At 40.6% G+C, this 17,282-nt stretch overlaps 1 protein-coding gene across 1 annotated transcript in view; it reads left to right on the top strand.

The window, feature by feature from the left end:
* The window catches only part of LOC145503097 (G-patch domain and KOW motifs-containing protein-like), a 58,963-nt gene that overhangs the window by 6,391 nt on the left and 35,290 nt on the right, over window positions 1-17,282 (top strand). The window contains exon 4 of the mRNA XM_081482543.1: window positions 10,322-10,428. Coding sequence (XP_081338669.1) covers window positions 10,322-10,428 — 107 coding nt within the window. The remainder of the gene's footprint in view (window positions 1-10,321; window positions 10,429-17,282) is intronic.

Here is a 17,282-nt window from a genome sequence, read left to right on the forward strand (position 1 = left end):
CCATCATCGTGCAGCAGAACATAAACATTCCGTGATCAGAAAACATTTCAGGGTCGAGCATGCCCTAACACCTGGCAACTTAATTAAGAACTTTGAAGTCCACAAGAAATGCCGTGGCAAACTCGAACGTTGAATCTTTGAAATGTTGTTGATTAAGAGGAAAAGACCGAAACTGAACACGCAAGCGGATTCCATTCACACGAAACTTTTGACATGAATGTTTTCATGTAATGTTTACTAATTTTATTTTCTCACATCCTAAGCATTATAAATATGCCTTTCCATTAATTTTAATTTTTTCATTGACAATGATGACATGAAGTAGTTGAAACATCATGTTACTTTACTTAGGTTAATTTTCCTGCTCAAATGTCTTTTGAAATCGTTTTTTACAAGATACTGTGGTCTTCTCAGTGCTATTAGAAATAATATCTAGATTTAGCCAAGTCTAAAAGCGGAGCTACTGGGATGGGCTCAGGATCAGGGAGAATTTTGATTGAGTTTTGTAACTTTACAGTGAGGTTTTCTGTTTCTGTTGTTTGGCCTTTTGTTTTGAGTTTGAATCATGTCAAGGTCACAAAAATACACAAAACAAAAGCAGTCAAAAACATTTGTAGACATGTACAAGAAAAATTATACTTCGGTTAACTTTTATAATCCTGGGTCAGCGTTAACTGGCTTCCAAACAACCTGGCGAACAAGTTAACCTGACATGAGCCCACAATCCAATAAAAAAAACCAGCACTTGGTCAGCGGTCAACTGTAAAAAAACATGTGACCTTGATGAGCTCTAAACTTGAGCCTGCGATATGGTCATGTCATACTGCTCAGCAGATACCTTGTTTTGACAGGTGTCAATTGACTATAACATGGATGTCCAATATCAAAGAGGGATGCTAGAAACAGAGGGTGTATGTCTCTCTCAACCTATTACATGTAGCTGGAGTAAGGTCGCCATCTTGCATGACTCCATCGTTGTGCGCACACACCCACGAGCAATACCGCCAGCCATGATAACCATGGGAAAATCAATTCATGGGTTTCCTTTTCTTTCCCGTATGGGTATGGGGCTCCACGTGGTGGCCCTTTGGGCTGCCGGAGCTTCACTAAAAGGGAAATTTCATCTACTGGTAGCTATGGACAGGGGCAAACATGGAAACAGGACAGGTTTGGCAATGAAGAAAATCTTTCCAGCGCCGCTCTGCACAAATTATTGTTGAGAACAAATTCCAAGTACCCACCAATGAAAACCAAATCTATTCATAAGTTATGGAGTGGAGTACCTTCTGAAATGCACAAATTATATAACTGGCTTTTTTCTATTACCAAAAATACAAAGTTAATAGTGTTTCAATTCAAAATAAACCACAGTATCATCTACACTAAAGGCAAACTCAAAAGAGCCAACATAATATCTGGTGATTTATGCCATCTATGTAAAAGTGAACAGCATACAATTAAGCACATGTTTTTTAAGTGCTCCCTTGTAGCCTTATTTGGGAATGAATTACACCAGTGAAAACTTTCAGTTACCAGACTCACTTCTTTAATATGGACCTATAAACTCACTCAAACATCATAAACCAACCCATCAACCCCTAAGCTTAGCTTTCCTGGTGGCAAAATACTTCATTTGCAAATGTAACTTGAATGAACAATCTCTTCTCACTGTTTAAGATACAACTTTGAGAAAACATAATGACTGAAAGATACCTCGCAATAACAAACAAAACTGCCAAGCTCTTAAACAACAAATAGAAATGCATTATATTAAAAGATTTTGTTCCAGAAATTTTGCCACCACCAACATCTCAATAGTACAGATTAAATATACTACTTTGTCTCAAATGTTCCCATGTTTTTAAAATTTCTAATCAGTTGCGCCTAGCATTTATTTATTTGTTTATCTATTGTAGTCCTCAAAGTGCTTTATTTTACTGTAAGTGTTTTCTATAAATAAAAAAAATTAAAAAATATATATCCAAATCAGGGCAGGAAAAAAACCCAGGTCCGATTGCCTGGGGCAAGTAAATTTTGCTCTTAGGCAAATAAAAATGGAAGTTTGGTGGTCCAATCAGCAAGTAAATTAGCCTCAGTATTCTTGTTAGAGATAACTTCCCATCAAAAACAATTTCAAAACTTAAGACTGCAAGATGAGCAAAGCTATGAGTTGAAAGCATGGATTAATTTAGAATTCTTGAAGCATACGTTGTAGTGCAAAGTGCACTATTGGGATGGTTTTCAGGATTGCCATCTGCTAAGACACTATGGCCCTGAGGCACTGAGGTGTAAGCTTTAATAATTTTAATTTCAATTAATTAATCTAGAGGCAAGGAAGTGGTGGAGGTGGGGTGGGGTGGGGAAGGTACTTGTCTACTCTACGTGAAACATGTTCCAGCTACGCTGGTTGAGTATGAGCATCACAAAGCTATATATTTGTTTCAGAAAACCCCTTGCTCTCCTTGTGGTACTATTCTCTTTAAACTCATCGCCAATAGATGAGCTTGGGGATGATGCCTTTTAGAGTGTGTGGTGGTTCCAGGGCGAGCAACGAGCCTTGAGCAGGGCATGCAGATATCCATGGCAACTCTGCGAGCAGCAACCACCCAAAGCCGTGCCTCAAGGGTGCTTGGATGGGCGAAGGGGTCGTGAACAGAGATGACGTGGGACCTGTGCTACCACCCAGAAATTAACCAAGCACCTTCCCCTGGCTTAACGCGAGACACGCAGAACAAAGCTTACCCAAAGTACGGCAACGCTGATCATGAAATGAAACTCGAGAGTCCGTTTACGATAGAATGCTTCAAGGAAGCACTGAACCAAGGTCCACAGCTGTTCGTAAGGCCGCAAGACATGATTAAACATCCACCTGCTGCATATACTGAGTCAGGGACTTGCCTGGGACTTCCTGGTTGATTGGAAGAGCGTTTGCTTAGGCCCTGGCACAAGCAAGCCGTGAATGAGCCAGACGATCCAAGGAAGACAAATCTGCACGAGTCCACGACAATTCTTGGGCCAAGATGCATGGTCCGCAAATTGCAAAATAGCTAGATGAGCCGTAAAAAGAACCGCCAGCAAGCCTCCACAGAGTGCGCCCTGACCAACAAGTTGTTCACCTCTGGTCTGAAACTCAGATGGAGTGCTTCCTGCACATACCAGGGTCACGAGCCATAGGAACCAGTGATGAGATGAGGAGAGAGTTAAGCCAAAGACTCAGATGGAGTGCGAATATACGACTGATAGGCAGTACTAGACTAACGGCCCAAGGCCTGAATAAGGTGATCTGGGATGCCACTACGAGCTGCCCGGTGGCTGCACCAATGCGAAAACTGTGGCTGGAGAAATTGCCCAAGCTCCCGCCCCAGCCAGGATTTCTCTGATCTGAGCAGTGAGGATAGCGTGGGATAGAGGCCAACCATCCTGACAAAGAAAAAGAGGGCCACCAGAGTTTCCCCTCACTGCCAAGTATGCCAAAACAACTTGCAGGGTGCAGAGAGGGAAGCATCCCCTGCCAATGTGGACAAAGCAGCCTTTCCAAACGGGTCAGTCTTGGAGGCTTTGATCCTCACTCAAGCGGGAAAGATTGGTGTCAGAGTCCACCCAAATGTCACGGATGCTCAGGTGGACTGCTGGGGAGAAACTTGCCAAATTGGGAACAGTAAATTGTGCAGATCTCAGAAAACCAAAGTAGGCCAAGTTGCATGCAGCCCAAACCATGCAGTGGTCAAATATCGATAAATCTAAAGACCTGAAGATGATCATCAAAATGTCATTTGTAATTGGCAGACGCTGGGCTTAGTGGGAACCTTGGATCCGTTTGATTCCTCAAATGACCTGCTTTAAAAGGAGACAGTTGACCAGAAGGGTTTGAGAAGCCCTCATGCAATGATGTTTAATGAACGAACCGCTAAGAGATAAACTTTGATAGAAGAGTGCTGAACTGATCCGGCCAGGAAAGTGGCAAACAGGCACAATGTCCACTCGTCAGTCAGGCATGGAGAGCCACTGGGATGCAGCTTGCCCAACTGAGTACAAAAGTTGATGAACTTCCTCTGGCCTGAAGCGTAAGATCTCCGAGTAGAGTCAGCCAAACCTTGGACCAAAAAGAACTGGCACTGTTGCTGTAATGAGGGCCAATCAATTCGTCCAGTAGTTGAGGTGGAATGGGCACTGGAAGCCACTGAACCGTGGGTGCTAACCTCCAGAACTCCTGCAATGAAAGCGGAACAAAGCGTCAGCAATGCAATTGTGAACCCTGGGAACATGTTGAGAGGAAAAGGAGAAATTGAAACGTGCCGCCGAGGCAAAAAGAGGGTGAAGCAAGCGCATTAAGACTGGAATCTTGGATGTTCTAGAGTTGAGGATATAAACCACTGCCTTGTTGTTGGAACGGAAAAGAACATGATGCCTGGCGAAATGAGGACCCCACACGTGAGCAGCAATGACGACCAGGAGCAATTCTTTAGAGGCTATAGAGTGAGAGGCTTGAGAAGAAATCCATAAGCTGCTGAACCATTCCCCGTTGAAGTATGCACCAAAGCCAAGGGAACCTGAAGCATCAGATGTGACTTACAAGTCAGGGGAAGCAGACATGCCGGGGAACAACCAAAAATAGACACTGTGCCAAGAGGACAAGAACTGAAGCCACCACTGCAAAATTTGGAATTTAGGCAGATCGGATGGTCCCGTTTGTGAAAAGACTGGAGCAGATCAATCATGCGATGCAGAAAGGTCCGACCTGGCCAAACAACCCTAGCGGCATGATGCAAATGACCAATGAGGGACTGCAGTTAGCACCTGTTACACCAGCGTCGATCCCACCACGACTGAACCAGCTCCTGTAAGGCACAAAGCTTGTCCATGGGAAGGCAAGCCACCTGAGCCATTCAGTCTAACTCGATGCTCAAAACCACTTAACTAGTGGAAATACCAATGCATTTATCCCGATGGAGAGGAAGCCCTAAGGATCTGCAGACAGCTATGGAAGGGGCCAAATTCTCAGCACATTGATTAGTGTCTGGCGGACCCGCCATAATAAAGTCATCTAAGTAATGTAAGAGGTCAGAAACATTGTGTGCATTAAGGAGAATCCACTCCACCATGTCTGCCACAGAATTGAAAATATAAGGAGCCGAGTGGGGGTCGAATGGTAAGGTTAAATCAACCTAAGTTAGTGCTTACGCCATTTCAAACCCAGGAGATATCGATCTGACAGGTGGACAGCTTTGTTGCGGTATGCCGCCTCTACATCAAATTTAGCAATCAAGGCGCCTGAGCCTTAGTGCGAGATCATATGGATGATCTGATCAACAGTGAAGTATTGTAGGGTATACTCATCTGGGTCAATTCCATCATTAACACTCAGACCGCTGAAAGAGGACAGATCCACTATGAGCCTCCACTTGCTTGGTTGATCTTTTTTGGGAATAACCCCAAAGCTGCTAATGTGCAAATTCAGAAGAGGTGGGGGGGGAAAAGGCTCTGCAACCCTCCCTAGGGAGACCTTGTTAGCCAAATAGCTGCCAATAACCTCAGGATGTTGATTAGCTGATGCCTTGTTTGAATTAGCCGACTTCAGTTTTCTGAAGTGCTGAAAGCCCGCACAAAAGCCATTCCTGAGACCGTCCAAAACAAAGGCAACTACATGTTGGTCTGGGTGCTTGGAGAACTTTGCAGCAAACTCTTCAGCACACGCTGACCACAGAAACAGGGGGGAGGGGAGAGGAGACTAGAAGGAAAGAAAATGAGAGACGGTAATTCCCCTCTAAAAACCCCCTAACTTAGTGCAATCAAAATAAAACACAGACAAACACAGGAAGGGTAGATAAATGCTTAATTCAATGAGCCCATAGAACAACTGAGTCATGCACGAGGATGAAACCAATGACAATCCAAATTAACTAAGCTGCAAAGTCAATAGAGCATGCATTGTAAATAACTCTGCATGCAAGAAGGCGAGAGTGCAACGCTAAACATGATTGTAAAACGAAATGGAATGACGTAAATGGCCATGAGAACACAGGGCATGGGCAAAGAATTGAGCGACAACAGGAGGAGACGACCAGGTCCTACTGAAACACCGAGCAAAAAAAAAGAACGTTCCACAAAGATGCAACTAAACCTACTCTGAAAGTTCCGAGCAAAGATAATTTCCCTTGAACCAACAGTTACTGGTGCTGTGCTTTTTGGCTAGACAAGGAACTAGTGGCCGGAGACTGAGATCTGCGCCTGTAAGTGCTCTCAAACTTACGGTCTGGTCTGGAAGTGCAAGAGACGGAACGATTAGTGCCTCCACACGTACTGCAATGGTGATAATAGCGGCACAATGCGTAAGGGGCTGTGCACCTTCCCTTGTTTCATGACATGCAAGGGATTCTACATGAGCAGGAGCCCGCTGGTTCTGATGAACCCATGGATGAGCCGAGATTGTAGCTGCAAAGGGCAGCACCAGCGGCGTGAAAATTGAACAGCTCTGCGTTCCTGGCCGACCAATTGGCCAGCTGAGTCGCCGTGGCGTGTTCGCGAAAAGCTTTGTCATACGCAAGCCAGACCCGCCCGCTAAACTGGCGGTAGATCGACAAGATTAGTAGCTTGTACAGTGTTAGATCTTTCCAGTGATGGAGGAGAGACGATGTTAAGACGAGAGAAAACACCGTGAAGGCTTCCATCCACGCAGTGATATCCTCTATATGCCGACGGCCGGGGTATCTTCGGTGGAGCTGATAAAACTAAATGCCCATTGAACATCAATTGAGGCTCGGACTCGGAGCTGACCCAGTTAGACACTAAAAGTTCCCACAAATTGACAAATTTTCCGCTTTGGATTTGCGAAACAAGCTTGGCCGGGATGGGAGAAAAATTCAGGCCCACTACGAACGGCTGATCCGCCAAAGAGTTGATGTTGGTGTGGTGTCTTCGTCCCAATACACTAAACAACTCGGTTCTTAACAACATGTTTTAATCATTTGATATCTCGAGACCACATGCTCGCTATAACATATCCCATAATAATAAAACAGTCACAATGAACATACAGGACACTACAGTTGGACAAAGGCAATTGGGCAGAAACGCCACTTAACGCATGTACCGGAGACAAAACAAGTGCCGGGACCAGCTCGTTAAAGGTTGACACAAAAGTAGGCACCACAAGAGGAATGGTCCTACCTTGAGTTGAAGGACTTGATATGGAAGGCTGAAAGCCTGTCCCTGCAGCTAGAAATGACGAAGCCAAGCCACTCAAGGACAGGGATGACGAAAACAGCGCCAGAACAGGAGGCGGAACACACAATTGCAGGTTCTGGTTGCCTTTGCAAAGCCTGAACAGCCTGATTAATGAGGGCCACAAGATTGGGCGAAAGAACAGCTGTTGAGGCCAGAGGTAACGGGTTTGCCGCAGCAGCAGCGCCAACCATCACCGATGAAACAACAACAGGCTCGCCAAGCTGTGAAGATGCGATAGAAGATGACGTCCCGCTCATGGCCACACTTGACATGGGAGCTGAGGACACGACAATGGAAGAGAGAGCCGCTGCTAAGCTGTTGTTGGTTTGCCTGGCTGTCATGATGGCGAGGATGAAAGAGATAGACGAAGCAACCGAACTCAAACACACCGAGAGAATAGAAACCAGAGAAAAAGCAGTACAAATGTATGGTTCGGTGCTCAAAACAAACTGCACAACCTCACACGGTTGGAACACACAACACGTGCGATTCAAGAAACCCCGTATGTCACATCAAGGTGCATGATTCCCTGACCACCGCTGACCAGCATTGGCTGGATTTTAACTTAGCCTCAGTTACATTTAACCACATTTAAAACAAAACCAATTTGTTCTATATGCATGCGCAGATTGGTTAGCGTTCGTGTCTTCTATACATGTATATTAGGTGGAGGATACATTGCATACAGGATCACACACGAAGGTTGAGTGGTTTTCCTTATAGTAGAACCCAACATGTAAGACGCATGTGTTCTACCATCGTTGGTGTTATACACTATTTCCACACGCTTTTGTTTTATATGTCATGCGATGTGACCAAGGACCAGTTATTTTCAAGTAGCGCCACTTCTCCCTGTTTAGAGCAAAACTGAAACGTTACTGTGGCTGTGTATCTTTTAGAATTACCCAAAGGTTGGTTCAAAATTTTCAGACTACAACAGTGTGTTTGTCAGGGTTCAAATAAAGAAGGGAAACGTATTGGTTCTCCTTAGCAGCTTTTTTATTACTTGCCTTAATTGCATCTGTAAGAGAGACCAAAAAGTTCCCAAGCTTGTGACTTAAATACTCTTCAAATTGTAAATTTGTTACAAAAGAAACCAGGAAAGTGCTCAAATTTTGCTACAGATGCCGTATCATCTAATGAAAGTGCAAATTAATGTAATCAGTTTTTAAGGAGACTCATCCACCAATGAAGAATATAATATCGGCCAAATAGTGCTGTTTACCTCCAATACACGTACTTCTCATTGCAATGCTTCTCAGTTGTATCAATCAATATCATTGTGTATTAATTTTGAATTGTTTTATTGTTATCAACAAAGGTGGCACCGGCAAAAGAAAAAGAATGTGGTATTCCATGACTATCTGATAATTAAATTAGTTCTTGTTTATCAGTGAAAAAAATTTACGTTTTGAGTAAAACAACATCATTTCTCCTCCATTTCTTCATCAGATATTCAACTATGAAAAAACAAGCACATCTTCCTTGTGTTTTGGAGGAAACAAGGGTTTCATTTTACATACCTTCGCAAGGAAAACAAAAGTATCAAGTTTCAAAGCTGGCATGAAAAGCCAAATTTTTATGTTTGCTGCTTAAATGTAATATTGAATTTTAAATGGATGAAAAACAACGTCAAACACCAGTCAGAGTACAATTTAAAGACTGCCATGACAAACAGTAATTGTAAGTGATTTTTAAACCTTGAATGAAAATACAACAATGAAACATACACACTGCTTAGAGGAAAAGCCCTAGCAGACTACCAAGGTGAATACAAACCAGAAGTGAACTGAACAGGGGTGGAGTACTTGAGGGACTACAGTGCCATAGCTATCAATAGGGAGTTTAAGCAAATCGCTACGGCTGGCTCTGATACGGCTGCCGGAAGTAAATTTCCCCCAAAATGAGACACTGCACATGTACATCAGTTGCATCCAGCTGTAGCATGAAATCTGACTGCGTGAGTCGGGATGTTTTGCCGTAGTGGCTACTACTTCGGGTTTATTTTGCTTCTCTGGCCCTTTTCAACGGACATCTCGGCATTTTAAGAATTCCACTGGATACTATATCCTTTAAACTCAATTTAAGTTAAAGATTGTGTCAAGGTTGCCTTTCATAAGCTTGTAAATCTGTATCCTGAATTTACAGTAAGTTTTGGCAAAGGTGTTGGAATGGCGAAGCTAGTCAAGTGAAATATTCGTGTTGAGCACGAGGTTGTTTTTCTTCGGTTAAGTTTGCTTTGAGGGTTTAGTGAAAATGTTTTATATCTGGATAACTATACGATGCTATTTTGCTTCTTTGAGTATTGATATATTTGTGTTCTTCACTCGATATTCTTTGAGATATTTGTCTCTGAAATTATATATTTCATCCATCAAATTGTATGGTACAAAGTGTATGGCATTCGCTTTCGCTCAGAAATAACCTACTCTCGTACTCTCCCCCAGACCTTTTCAGTCACAGCAGCTGTAATAGCACCAGCTGTAGTGATTTGCTTAAACTCCCTAATATAATTGCAGTCTGCACCATCTGAGATTGTCTCACTAGTCTTATGTAGTTGATCAGGTATGAACATTGCACTCTTATTGGGCAAGTAATATTTTAGTGTTGGCAACTAAAAACTGAAATGTACTGGCCCGCTGGGCAAGTGGATTTCCAATTTTCTTTCCTGCCCTGATCCAAAATAGATCCTACAGTTGTATTTACTTGAAACAATCTGTATTGTACTCTTGTTGTAAGCTTGTCATCGTGTCCAGGAAGTTGGTACCATTCATAATGGCCCTCCAATAGATACTGACAGCAACTATTTATGATAGCCCTGCGTAAAAAGTTGTCTTATTCAGGAATAGGTTGTGGGAAAGCTAATTAGCACTTAGCTTGGATTAAAAGGTAGTCATTTCTCTTGTATGAAGACATTACTTATCGCTGACATTTTGCATAGTTTGACTTGAAAAAAGAACTTAAATTGAATGTTTTGTATATTGTGGGGTATTTTAATCATGCTTTGAGCAACCAAGCTCAGGATTAAATAATCATAACACTCAACACTTTGATCCCTGAATTGGTCTTAATGTTCACAAGTCAATACTTTGTTTAGAGCACAATGGATGACTATGAGGAGATGCCTGTGTCATCATTTGGAGCAGCCATGTTGCGTGGAATGGGATGGAAGAAAGGGGAAGCCATTGGAGGTACCAACAAAGGGTAATGAATATTTTAGATAACTTAATTTTTGAATTATTTTTTGTAAAAGAAAAAAGAGAAAAGGTATTTTCAAATGAGGATTTCTACTTTGAGTACTGTGGAAATACCAACAGAAAACACTGAAACCAGCAAAACGTTACGTTATATTTATTTATTTATTTATTTATTTATTTGTTTATTTATCTATAATTCACAAGGGTTTCCCATCACTGTGGACATTAGATAACTACTTAACAATTAAACATCTAAATACAAAATTCACCGTTACTTACGGAACAAGGTCGTGTTACCTTGAGGTGGAACTAATCAATGCTGGCTCGTTTTGGTGAAGTGGTGCTTCCAAGAGTCCATATATGAGGATACTGACAAATCAAAGGTTTCTCCGCATTCTCACTGAGTCATTGAGCATTGTTACATGCTGGGTTACGATCAAGGGAACTGAAAGTATGATCCGATATTTGTTTTGTTTTGAACTTTTTTTAAGTCTTATGACCTGAGTTTTATAACTTGTTTTTGTTGCAAGTAATGTAACGAGCTCATTTTATTTTTAGGTAAGCTTACAAATGGTTACTTACACTTGTTTTATGGGCTGGGATGAGTGGTTGCAGTAGAACCGATGAATCAGTGATTCTTCTTGTTATTTGTGTTTCTAGGGGCATTTTGATATATAATTTGTTGCAAATTATAAGTACTCCAATAAAGGGAATTTTAAAACATTTGTCATTGCCAGAGTTTTGTTAACTAAAGATTTTAAATTTTAGTATGGAAAGACTCCATGGCGGCAAGTTGAACCACTAATCAATTAGATCAGACTTGAAGGCCGCCCAATTGGAAACTTACCAAGATGGCTCCTTGCACAACCTCTGGTGCATGGGACATTTTGAATTCTAAAACCATCTAGGATGCAAAATTGGCCTGTTTAAGGATCTCAGTGAAAGGGGAGGGAAGTCAGCATGCTGATGCACATTTACAAGTGGCACTTATGGTATAGGTGGAACCAAAATTGGCATTGAAATGCTCCACCTTAGGGTCATATTAGGCTATCTTATTCTCATCCTACTGAACTAGATTGTATGTTCCCTGTAGTTATTGCATTGAAAAGATAAACTTGCACCAGACATTTATTAATGAGAGCTGTGCTGTTTAAAAATCAATTAATTAAGAGAACATTAAAATGCAACCACAAATGTCTCAATTTTAAACAGTTGCAAAACATCACATACTGAACTGAAACAATGAGAACCCATTCTTATATGTGACCACTTTTTGGAATGTCCAAGGTGGACCTTCGACTGTATTTGAAACAATTGTTGTTGTCAGTAAAAAATTGACACAATGTCTCTCGTGGAAATTAGACATGGTGATGGAATTTTGCATCGTTATTATTCCATTTGGAAGTATGCAAGACCATATTGAGGTTCTTGCCTGGGTAGGGGGTGCAGAGAAAATGTCACGAGATACAAGTGCTTTTAAATTTCTAGTTTTTTTATTTCAATTTTATTTAATTTATATCTAGCAATAACTCTCTGGTACCCCTGCCCCCTAGTTCAATGTTGTGTGGGTACTGTGATCTGTGTAGTCTTAGAAATAGGAAAATCAATGTTGTTTGGGAGGAAGCGGGAATGTTTCCAGGGCGATCGAAAACTAATCAAATTGAGGGTTTTTATTAAAGAACCAATCAAATTGTTGCTTACAACGTTGGATGGTATGTTGTTAAAATTGATTGCACAATTAACAGAGGTAAATTTTACGTCTCTCAGAAAGTTAATTTTTCTGTAAGGTTACTCTATTTTTTCTTTCACCAAAAAGGCTCTCAGGTGTTGGGAAGGGTTATGAGACAAGACAACTTCCCAAACTCTGCAGATTTCGTGGTGTCTTAAAAAATGTACACTCTGTTTCAGAGTTCTGGTTGTTTCACCTTTAAAAGTGCCTTCTCGATTAAATGGCTTTTAAAACTGATATTAATTTGAAGTGGTTTCTTGGATGTCAAAACCGAAGAAACTATAATCAATCTGGTAAAATGCTGGCAACAGAATAAGACCATGCTATTGCATTAAATTAGTTCTTGGTCTTCATGAGTCCATAAAAATTGCCCACCAATCTGCTTTTACCATAAGCTAATATTTCAGACTGCATAACTTACAGCTGTAGCTGTCTTGCAGGTAAAAACTCCTTATTGGAGTTCATATAATCAAAGCCACTGATCGAATTGTCAAATTAACCCTTGGTAGAACTAGGCTTGATAGTACACTTCTTAAGGTGAAACCAATTTTTTTTTTTTTTGCTGTAAATTGTTGGATTAACCTTGTCACAGTACTGCTACTTCCAGAGGCTTTTAATTCACAAAATAATAACTCATGCATGCCTTGCATGCCTGTGTTTGTTATTGTTGTTTTTGATATTTCCAAGCAAAAGGAAGAATGTCTCCAGAAGTAAACACATCTACCCGAAAACATTTCAATCTGATGAAAGTTTTAGGTCTCTGTTCTGCAGAACCTGTCATTGATCCGGTCAGCCTATTTCTGGATTCACTACAGCTCAGATATTAAACATATATGTAAAACATAAAGTGAAAGAATTTTATAAAGTAACATGGTTTTTGTTATTTCACAAATAAGAGATGACTACAAGTACAGTATCACTTCTGGATGTCTTGGGGAATATTATAGGAAGTGTTTCAACCAGTGCTGCTTCAGGTAGTTAGCATTCCAAAATAATTCTGATTGCAGAGTGTAAGAAAAATCAGGAATTGAATAAAAATGGTTACAAACTGGGAGAGAAAAGATGGAAAGAAGGAATGAAAATCCTTGCATCAGTTCACTTGAACTCAACCCAGATCATTTTGCTTTGACTAAAGGCTAATGTTTGAAGTGTATGCTTTTCCAAATAGGCTCTGGCAGTTAATTGACCATTATCAGATGAATTCAATTAGTTGATAATCAACTCAGCTCAGTGTGCATGCTCATAGCTTGACCCAATCCCTCCGCAGTGCAACGTCTCAAACAGGGCCACAGGATAGAGATCTTTTTCCCAAATAAACCAATTACATTAGAGAATACAAACAGTAACTGTAGTTCTGTAACACAAAATTGAAAGCCCAACAAAGTGCAAAGTGTTACCAACCTCTCAGGAAACTTTGCCATTTGTTGATTGGTAAGTTTTTATCCTAAATTTTGTACATTTTTCAACAGTTTCAGTTCAGTTGTCGCAAAGTGAGTTTTCAAGCTAAATTTTTTGAGCGATATTTATAATTGAAAGGGTGAGTGCAAAACCATGCTAAGTGACGATTTGGGTGAAAAAAAAAATTTTCGCGAAAGGGCTTGAATTTTTGCATGTGGTCTTCAATGTAATAGAAAAACGCGGCCCTGTATTTTTGTCGCTGGTTTTTGCTTCGTTTTCGAGTTATAACGTATCCAAAAATACTTGGCTTTTCCTAGCCATGTCTTTAGGAGTTTATTTGTTGAACAGCAAACAGGCAGACTGTTTATAGTGTATGAAGTCAAAATCAAATCTCACAGCATATATAGAGCGGAAATCTGGGAACAGATTGTTTACATCGGTTATTGTGACGTGAACACAACACGTGAATCGATCGAGCGGCAAACGAAATACCATCGAACAAAAAAGAGATGTGCCGCATTAGAGCTCTGTCAACTAATATCCTAAGCATTGTGTTAAAGTACCTTGTATGCCTGCCTGGTGGTTGAGAGGCATCATAAAGCCTCGATAAACCCGTAAGTCATCAGCACGTTTTAAAGAATCAAAATGTGTTCTGAAACTTCGAACGCAGCTGATATACCGTAATCGTGTTATCGGCGTTCGAAGTCAGATCGAGCCAGGCAGCAAAGTCCAAGAGCAGTTCTTGCCCAAGAAAAATACCCTCTGGTGAGTCGTGGCCCATTTGCCAAGAGTTGCTAGCGTCAAAGTTTGGAAAGCGAGAACTGGTTTTAGAGTGATAAAATTTGTCTTGTATCGACCGCCATGTTTTCCCGCGCACGAGGTGTAAAGACCCTTCCCGGCATGCAATGCGATCACGTTCTGCTCGCGTTTCTCGAACTGGTAACTAGATTGTTTCGGCTTTTTTCATTTAAAGATAATAATGGCCAACAAGTAGCGATCGATTGTAACATAGATCTGTGATCCAGGTTGCGTTGATTTTATTTCATATCGGCATGATTTGTAGTGTTTTGAACTTCTGGGATCAGCGGACATGCAGATGTATGGAGACCCGTACGTTGCGCAGAAGGGTTAATTTGTTAATCTGTTAGGCGGTGCGTGACATAAAGCTACGATCGCGTTTGTCGAAAAATATGTAGTTATCTCGTGATTTTTAGCCATTTAAGACGTTGCTGTATTTGGAAAAGTGCTTATTTGATGTTTATTTGTTCAGTGCAGATAGTCATTGTCCCAGATAACCAAAGTAAGTTCCAGATGTTAACACTATTTTCCGGCCGCCATATTTTACCTATTTAAACCTGAAATCAACAATTTTGAGCTTATACGTTGCATGAAATTAACATTTTGCTGTTTTCTAAGTGAAATCAACATCCTTGCCGTCACGCGTTACGTGAAATCAACATATTTACCTATTTAGACCTGAAATCAACATTTTTCTGTTTTCTAAGTGAAATCAACATTTTTCTGTTTTCTAAGTGAAATCAACATCCTTGCCGTCACGCGTTAACGTGAAATCAGCATTTTTGCCTATTTAGACCTGAAATCAACGTTTTTGAGCTTATACGTTGCGTGAAATTAACATTTTGCTGTTTTCTAAGTGAAATCAACATCCTTGTGGTCACGCGTTACGTGAAATCAACATTTTCACCTATTTAGACCTGAAATCAACATTTTTGAGCTTATACGCTGCGTGAAATTAACATTTTGTTGTTTTCTAAGTGAAATCAACATCCTTGCCGTCACACGTTACGTGAAATCAACATTTTTACCTATTTAGACCTGAAATCAACATTTTTGAGCTTATACGCTGCGTTAAATCAACATTTTTCGGTTTTCTAAGTGAAATCAACATCCTTGCCGTCACGCGTTAACGTGAAATCAGCATTTTTACCTATTTAGACCTGAAATCAACATTTTTGAGCTTATACGCTGCATGAAATTAACATTGTGCTGTTTTCTAAGAGAAATTAACATCCTTGCGTTCACGCGTTAACGTGAAATCAGCATTTTTACCTATTTAGACCTGAAATCAACATTTTTGAGTTTATACGTTGCGTGAAATTAACATTTTGCTGTTTTCTAAGTGAAATCAACAACCTTCCCGTCACGGGTTAACATGAAATCAACATTTAAACCTTTTTTGACCTGAAATCGACATTTTTGAGCTTTACGTTGCGTGAAATTGACATTTTGCTGCTTTCTAAGAGAAATCAACATCCTTGCCGTCGCGCGTTAACATGAGTCAAGGTTTTAACCACTCTTGACCTGAAATCAACAAATTTGAGCTTATATAAGTTGCGTGAAATTGACATTTTGCTGGTTTCTAAGTAAAATCAAAGTCCTTGCGGTCGCGGCGGTCCGATCCTTTGTTATAATAAACCGAGGCGAGACTTCGACTTATAACAAAGGCTTGGCTTGGCTATTATAACAAAGGTCCGGCTTCGTTTATTTGAAGACCTCGGCGGGAAAAGGGCGCTAGGTATTTTAATCAAAAGTGAACTTTGTCGAAAACGCTCCAAATTTCGCATGCAGTTTTGTTTGGGTATGTTTAACAATGTCCCGTAGTTTTTCCGCTAAGCTTCGCTTCGTTTTCGAGATATTGCGTATGCAGAAAAACCACTCGGTTTTCCTAGCGGCGTCTTCATAAACGAAGCAAAAACCAGCGACAAAAATACAGGACCACGTTTTTCTATTACATTGAAGACCACATGCAAAAATTCAAGCCCTTTCGCGAAAAATTTTTTTTTTCACCCAAATCGTCACTTAGCATGGTTTTGCACTCACCCCTTCAATTATCATGATAATTCACTGTCGAGGACTGAATCTCTAAGGGTGTATAATATCTAATGCAGAGGCCAGGAGTCGACACTAGTTATTTATTCCCGTATTACTTGCCGTCATGAGAAAGCTACCAGTCCATTTTTCCCAGTTTACGTTTTGATTGGGTAGTTTTCTTCTACGTGGCGCAGTTGGAGTAGTCGCACTGTAAACACAAGGGCACCTTGCTATAGGGGAGAAACACCTAACCAGCATCTTCCAGAAAACATCATTTGGTCAACTCAGTTTTTTTTTTCCATCGAGAGCCTGCACTCAGTCAGCTTGTCACTGTTCAGTAAGCAATGAAATTTAAATATATGTATATATATCTGTCTGTATTCGCAAAACATAGCCACAGAATATGACTTCACTGATAATCTTGATACAATTCTGTCCTAGAGCTAGTTTTCCACAAGGCTTATCGTGGCTCAAATAAAAGGAAATAACTCTCCTGTGTGACTCTTGAGGCTAGGAAGACTAAATTCACTGTCTTTTCATTGAATCATGAATGGTATAATTTAATTAATAATGCTTCCAACATGAAATTCGAGTGTAAATCAACACAAACGTGCAGATATCAAAACCGCATTGGAGAGCTGAACTTTCGTTTTTGGCAAGCCCCATACATTAATTATGCATACGGTTCTCTGTTTAACTAAACAATAGCCGAAACAAAGCTCCTTTGAGACTTACGCGTGTTCAATAACTATTAAATTTTCCTTTTTTAACTTGGAAAATATTATTTTCCAAGTTGTAGTGATGAAGCAGTTTCACTCCTTCACTCCTTCACTTCCTATTAGACATTTCCTCGAGACATCAGTGGCAATCAACCCTAAAAAACAGAAAATAAATGAGAGCAT

The sequence above is a fragment of the Orbicella franksi genome, chromosome 11 (assembly GCF_964199315.1).
Source record: "Orbicella franksi chromosome 11, jaOrbFran1.1, whole genome shotgun sequence".
NCBI classification, from domain to species: domain Eukaryota; kingdom Metazoa; phylum Cnidaria; class Anthozoa; order Scleractinia; family Merulinidae; genus Orbicella; species Orbicella franksi.